Source organism: Charadrius vociferus, unplaced genomic scaffold (assembly GCF_000708025.1).
Source record: "Charadrius vociferus isolate BGI_N301 unplaced genomic scaffold, ASM70802v2 scaffold825, whole genome shotgun sequence".
Classification (NCBI taxonomy): domain Eukaryota; kingdom Metazoa; phylum Chordata; class Aves; order Charadriiformes; family Charadriidae; genus Charadrius; species Charadrius vociferus.
In genome coordinates, this window is record NW_009648495.1 from 630955 (window position 1) to 638133 (window position 7179).

Below are 7179 nucleotides of genomic sequence, written 5' to 3' on the forward strand. Positions count from 1 at the left end.
CTACCTCGTCACACGGCTTGGTGGCATCGGCAAACTTGCTGAGGGCGCACTCCATCCCACTGTCCATGTCACTAACAAAGATGTTGAATAGTACAGGTCCCAGTACCGACCCCTGAGGAACACCACTCGTCACTTCTTTCCACTTGGACAATGAGCCGTTGACCGCATCTCTTTGAGTGCAACCATCCAGCCAGTTCTTTATCCATCGAGTGGTCCATTTGTCGAATCCATGTCTCTTCAATTTAGAGATCTTTCGCTCTCATCTATGTTGAGAAAAGCAACGGGAGAGGCTGAAGCCGCCTGGTGGGAGCAGGTCCCACGCGTGCACCTGAACCCGGGGCATCAGTGGCTCTGGGAGGGGGGGGGACACTGCTAGGAATAGGTGACGTGGTGGTGGAACTCCCCCACCAAATACATCGCCCTATGGAAAGGCTCATGCGGTTTAGGTGAAGGGTTTGCAGCAGTTCTTGAGGGATGGTTTCCAAGTCAAGGGCCTGCGGTGGACGGCAGGAAGAGATGGAGCTGCTGCTCTTTGAGGTTGCAGAGTACTCCACACTTTTCTGAGCAGGAGCGCTTGGTCTGTATGGAATTCATTCGCCTTTCAGAGCAGCTTTTCTGCCTCTGCGCATCGTACAGTGCTTTTTCTTGCCCGTGAGAATCAGGGAAGGCAAAATGTGGTTGCCCTGAGGGGTGGGAAGCAGAGAGCATCACTGCCATGGGACAGGGCAGCCGGAGCCGAGCGGGGGTGGTATTGGAACTCTGTGGCTGGGGGAGGGGACCAGGGGCCCCTACTGAAAAATAAAAACTCTAAATTGTTTTGTTTAAGAAAGGCCGCTCGGGATTGTTTTTATGCCTAAGTTACTGTCTGTTTATTGCTTAGGAAAATATCCTAAACTCGGTAGCACTCGACAGCTGCCAGCGCAGTGGGGTTTTTCTGTAGGAACAGTGTATGGTGTGTGAAGTGTTGGTGTATGACAGGAGGAAGGACCCGCTCGCGCTTGGGAAGTCCGTGCCTGTTGGAGCGGGGTGAAAGGAATGCATTCTCATGGCCCCTGTTCCCCTGTGCTCCCCACCCCCGTGGGGTGCGGCCTTCCAGTGTCTGAAGGGCGCCTACAAGAAAGTGGGAGAGGGACTTTTCACCAGAGCACATAGCCATTACCTGTCGTCCTGTCACTTCAAACTGGAAGAGGGGAGACTGAGATGAGATATAAGGAATTCATTCACTCTGAGGGTGGTGACCCCTGGGGCAGGTTGCCCCGAGAAGCTGTGGCTGCCCCATCCCTGGAGGTGTTCAAGGCCAGGTTGGACGGGGCTTGGAGCAACCTGGGCTGGGGGGAGGTGGCCCTGCCCAGGGCAGGGGGGTGGAACGAGATGATCTTTAAAGGTCCCTTCCCACCCAAACTATTCTATGATTCGGTCAATCCCGAGCGTTGGATCTGCCCACTTCAAAACCTCCATTTGAGCTGCTAAACTTGGAATTGGAGAAGTTTGCGCACGTTCCCAGTCATTTAGCCATCGGGCAGGCTGGTGTGGAGCTTGGTGGGGATCTACCACGGGTCAGCTCTGCCACGGTGGCCCCTGGGCATGCAGTGTTCCTGGGCTGTCCACTCTGCCGCCACGCGGTAGAAGAACGGTGGTAGAAGAATGGTGGTGATGCTCCCTCTATAGCTGGGAGCCCGTGTGTGCACGTTTGCCGCCGCCTGGACTCCTGTTGGCTCCGATGGTTTTCCAAACCCAACACTCAATGGTTTGGGAACCACAAAGACCTGTTTTGCCCAGGGGAGGCCGTCTTCCTGCGTTGTGTGCTCACGTTTGAGGGTCTCCCGTGAGACCTCAGAGACGTTGGCGGCGTCTCTGCCTTTTGCTTTTGCAATCTTTTGTCACCCAAATGCTTGGGTGAAATATAAAATTGCACGGAGGTGAGGAGGAAGCCTGCCAGTTTTGCGTGTGGCCGTGGCTCGCTCACTCTTCCACCTCTTAATCTGAATAGATTTGTGTATTTTCTTTACTGAAAGGTTGGACATCCTTTGGACGTCAGACCCCAATGACTTTGGGGGTAAAATCATCCCATTTTGGTAAAAGGCGCTTATCAGCACTTGCGTTCTTGCGACGTCATTGGTGGAAAGGGGTTTTCAGTGGAAGATGACGCACTCGTGGATTCGTAGCTCTAAAACCAGCCTGTCCGCGGGGGTGATTGGGACTGGTAAAACCAGGTTGTGGGTACAGATGGTCGGGCTGGAGGAGCCCTGAGCAGTGGGTGCTGCTGGTTTCGCCCCCCCCCAAGTTTCGGTGCAGAAACTCCTTCTCTCTCCCCTAACCCGGCGTTTTCCCTTTCTCTCCGCAGCCTGGAATAGTGTCTCCTTTCAAACGAGTCTTCCTGAAGGGTGAAAAAGGTCGGGATAAAAAAGCCCAGGAGAAGGTTACGGAGAGACGGCCGCTGCATACGGTGGTGGTGTCCCTGCCTGACCGCGTCGAACCAGACGTGCTGCTGAACGACTACATCGAGAAAGAAGTGAAGGTACCTTCTGCCCGGCTGAGGCTTGAGCTCGTATATAACAATATATAGCTATAAAGCCTTGCGAGAACTTAAAGGCGTGAGAGATCTTCCGTATGTAGGTGCATTTAGCAGCTTCTAAATAAGGGCTTGGGGCAGCAGCCCTTTGCGCCGAGTCGATGGCGTCTCTCTCGCAGTAGCTGGCGTGTTCAGGGGCGTGCTTAGCGTGTACGTGACGTGGTAACGGTTTGGTTCTTCTTCTCCAGTATTTAGGTCAACTCACATCCATCCCAGGGTACCTGAATCCCTCCAGCCGCACGGAAATCCTGCATTTGATCGATAATGCAAAGGTGAGTGCTCAGCTTGCTGAATGACCCACTTTGGGGAGTCTTTATCTAACATAGATAGAGAAAAAAAAAGGCTTGCAGAGCTTCCTCGGGGCTGGGTCCCGGTCTGACTCATGTCCTCCATCCCGTGGGAGGGAATTCCCTTACCAGACCATTACCAAAGGGGAAACGGTTCAACCTGTTGATGGAAATACATTTATTTCAGAGAGCACACCAGCTCCCGGGGCAGCTGACCCAAGAACACGACTCTGTCATCAGTCTCTCTGCCTACAACATCAAGCTGGTGTGGAGGGATGGAGAAGATCTCATCCTCAGGGTCCCCATCCATGACATCGCGTCCGTTTCCTACATCCGAGATGACTCCTCTCACTTGGTCGTGCTGAAAACAGGTAGGTTGTGGCCAGCACTGGCAGGCTGTGGCCTTGTGTTTTGGGGTTGCAGTGTGTTTTGGGGTTGTGGGGCAGAACCCCACAGCAAGCCGGTATTGCCCTCGTGTAGGACGGTGGCCGACCCGACCAGAAACAGAACAAAGGCAACGCTGGGTGAGGACAGACCAAAACAATCGGTGTCAATCACAGAATCGTAGGATGGTTTGGGTTGAAAGGGACCTTTAAAGGCCACCCAGTCCAACCCCCTGCTACGAGCAGGGACATCTTCCACTAGATCAGGTTGCTCAGAGCCCCGTCCAACCTGGCCTGGAATATTTCCAGGGATGGGGCAGTCACCGCCTCTCTGGGCAACCTGAGCCAGGGGCTCACCACCCTCAGCCTAAAAAATGTCTTCCTTAAACCTAGCCTCCTGCCTTGAGTTGTTTTGAGCCATCCTCTTCTAGACCGGGGTGGAAGAAGGACTGGGTTTACCCCTGTTCTCCTGAGGGTGCTGTGACTCGCAGAAGAACGAGAGATGACGGACATTGGAGCTGGGCTGGGTTGTGTCTGGAGATGAACTGTGGGCTCACGTACACCTTAGACATTCCTCCCGTAGCCTGGCCGCTGCCAAGCCAACGAGAGCTGTCATTTACTGACCTTTAGGAAAGTTTGGCATCTTAAAACGTAGTAGTTTATTCTTCTGCGCTGCCCGTCCCGCTCCAGTCTCTGGGGTCCTCTGGGTGCCAGCGAGGAGGAAAAGCAAGGAGATTGGGTAAAGGCGGCTCCTCCAGCCCGGTCCCCGTGTGTCTCGGTCCTGCCCTGCTCTTCGCGACCCTTGTGCAGGTTGCTGGGAAGATTTCATCGCGGTGCTGGATGCCTGAATGCCCGGGTTGAATAACAGGGGTGATGATACCCACCACTTCCAAAACACCTCACCTCTTGTAATACCCGGGGAGGGCCTCGAATCCGTCCCCAGCAGCGTGTCAAACCTGCGTGGGTTTGGGCTGGAGTGTTTGGGGAAGGCTGAGCTACTTAGAGGATGTAATGACAGGGATTTATTGGATTATAAACCCCATGGCAGCAAAGGACAGTCTATAGAATGAATAAGTGAGTTCGAAGGCTGTAATTCCGCTGGTGGATTTCTGAAGCTGCCAAAGCCCTGGAAACGAAGCCCGATGATTTACGGAGTTGTCTGAAACCGGCTCTAAATTATAGGTTTTTCATTCAAAGTTTTTAGCCCAGTGCAGTGTTCAGGTGGAGTTACCGGCCTCCCCGGGAGCTCCGGGGTGTTTTCTCCCCGCTGCGGGATCCTCTGCTCTCCTGCTCCGGGGGCTTTGCTCTCCCTGCACGCAGCCCGCCCGGGGGACAGCTCGCCGTGCGAGGACTTCTTGCTGTTCTCTCACCGAGTTTGCTGATGATACCAAACTGGGAGGAGTGGCTGACACTCCAGAGGGCCGCGCTGCCATCCAGCGGGACCTGGCCAGGCTGGAGAGCTGGGCAGAGAGGAACCTCATGAGGTTCAACGTAAGCAAGTGCAGGGTCCTGCACCTGGGGAGGAAAAATGCTAGGAACCAGTATAGGTTGGGGGTGGACCTGCTGGGAAGTAGTTCTGAGGAGAAGGATCTGGGGGTGCTGGTAGATCGTAAATTATCCATGAGCCAGCCATGTGCCCTGGTGGCCAAGAAGGCCAACAGAATCCTGGGCTGCATAGGGAAGAGTGTGGCCAGTAGGTCGAGGGAGGTCATTCTCCCCCTCTACTCGGCACTGGTGAGGCCACAACTGGAATACTGTGTCCAGTTCTGGGCTCCCCAGTTCAAGAGGGACAGGGAACTGCTGGAGAGAGTCCAGCGAAGGGCAACCAAGATGACTGAGGGATTGGAGCATGTCCCATACGAGGAAAGGCTGAGAGCGCTGGGACTCTTTAGCCTGGAGAAGAGAGGGCTGAGGGGAGACCTTATTATGGCATACACGTATCTGAAGGGTGGGTTGGAGGAGGATGGAGCCAGACTCTTCTCGGTGGTTCCCAGTGACAGGACGAGGGGCAATGGGCGCAAGTTGGAACAGAGGAAGTTCCGTTCCAACACACGGAAGAACTTCTTTACGGTTGGGGTGACCGAGCAGTGGCACAGGCTGCCCAGGGAGGTGGGGGAGTCCCCTTCTCCGGAGATTTTCAAAACCCGCCTGGATGCAGTCCTGAGGGATGTGCTCCGGGCAATCCTGCTTTAGCAGGGGAGTGGGACTGGATGATCTCTAGAGGTCCCTTCCAACTCTGAAAATTCTGCGATTCCGTGATTCTCTCTCCCTGCCTCGACCTTTCCCATCACGACTTCTCTCTTTCTCAGCTCAGGACCCCGGGATCTCCCCGAGCCAGAGTCTCTGTGCCGAGAGCTCCAAAGCCCTTACCTCGGGCTCGCTGTCTGAGAGCGGGGTGGTTCCCGTCGAAGCTTGTTGCTTGGTGGTCCTGGCTACGGAGAACAAAGTAAGACTCAAAACGCTCGCATTAAAACTCTCTCCCACATTGGGGTTGCCTCCAGAGTCACTCTCGGATTGAGATGACGCTGACACTGGGATTGCTGGGAGGTTTTCTGGCCCTTAGACTGGGGTAGCCACAACCTTGCAGGTTGGTGCTGGAGAGCCACCAGCCCCAGGGTGACCTCATCTTGTCCTCCTCAAGCGTCCCCTCTGTTACGTGACCAGATAAGCCCAGTTGTGTGACACACATAGGCCCAGTTTTAAGACTGCAGGGTGTGGGTTGAGCTTTGGTGGCACGCGAGGTGCTACGTGGAGGAGGAAACCTCATCCCTGCCCCAGTCCTGGGACCTGTTTTGGACACGAGAAGGTATCAGAAGGTGGTTTTCCCTTGGTGGTGGTGTCTGCTGCCCAGAGCTTTCTCCAGCAGAAGGAAATCTGTGAAGACAACTGAATCTCTCCCACAATAGGATTTTGCTAACTGGGGCGTTTTCCTGATGCTGACCTGGAAATTTGTTTCATCCGGTATCCGGATCCAAAGATTTTGATCTCGGGTTGTGTGCTCCTACTTCTGCTGCAGGAACCCCTTTCCTTCAGGGTGGAGTTTTGCTCACCTTGTTTTCAGCTTTAACGCTCTCTGCGGTTCCCGCACCTATTTGGGATGTAGGTTCTGTAGCCAAAATCCCAGGGAGCTGAACCTGAGGAGTAAGACGGAGCATCGGCATGAAATCTGGGTGCTAATTAATAGCTATGAGTTGGTGACAGAGCATCCGATCTCCTGTTGCTTGGGACTGGCTGGTTGAAAAGGGCTGGGATGCTTCTTTGGCAGGACGGGGAGGTCATACATCTCAGGAGTTTGTCTCCTCTAGAACCGAGGAGAAGCCCAATGGGACAGTGCGAGGTAGCGGTGAAATTCAAGGTTTGTCACCTTCAGGCCTGGAGACCCTGCGGGTCTGGCATTGTCCTGGATCTTGGACAAGTGGGTTCCCTGTCCTCGCTGGGAGAACAAATACAGCGCACTGCTGTCCCACCGTGGCGTGACCGCTGTAGGGAGATGAAGAGAAAGGCCGCTGCAGCGTCTTCTGCCTTGCACCAACCCTTCTTTGCTCCCTCTCCAGGTGACTGCCGAGGAGCTGTGCTCACTTCTCAGCCAAGTCTTCCAGATTGTTTACACTGAGTCCACGATAGACTTCTTGGACAGAGCAATATTTGATGGGGCGTCCACACCGACGCGGCACATGTCCTTACACAGCGGTAAGTCCATGCTCTCCCCGTCTGCCTCTTTCTTACCGGGCCTTTCTGAGGGATGTGGAACCCTCAGATGGTTTAGGTTGAGGAGGCACCTAAAAGATCATCTTGTTCCACCCCCCTGCCCTGGGCAGGGACACCTCCCCCCAGCCCAGGTTGCTCCAAGCCCCGTCCAACCTGGCCTTGAACACCTCCAGGGATGGGGCAGCCACAGCTTCTCGGGGCAACCTGCCCCAGGGGATCACCACCCTCA

General features: G+C 54.7%; 1 protein-coding gene across 1 annotated transcript in view; it reads left to right on the top strand.

The window, feature by feature from the left end:
- Window positions 1-7179, top strand: part of CCM2 (cerebral cavernous malformation 2) — a 14744-nt gene that overhangs the window by 1807 nt on the left and 5758 nt on the right. The window contains exons 2-6 of the mRNA XM_009885688.1: window positions 2345-2518; window positions 2761-2844; window positions 3047-3230; window positions 5552-5688; window positions 6797-6932. Of these exons, the coding sequence (XP_009883990.1) occupies window positions 2345-2518; window positions 2761-2844; window positions 3047-3230; window positions 5552-5688; window positions 6797-6932 (715 nt within the window). The remainder of the gene's footprint in view (window positions 1-2344; window positions 2519-2760; window positions 2845-3046; window positions 3231-5551; window positions 5689-6796; window positions 6933-7179) is intronic.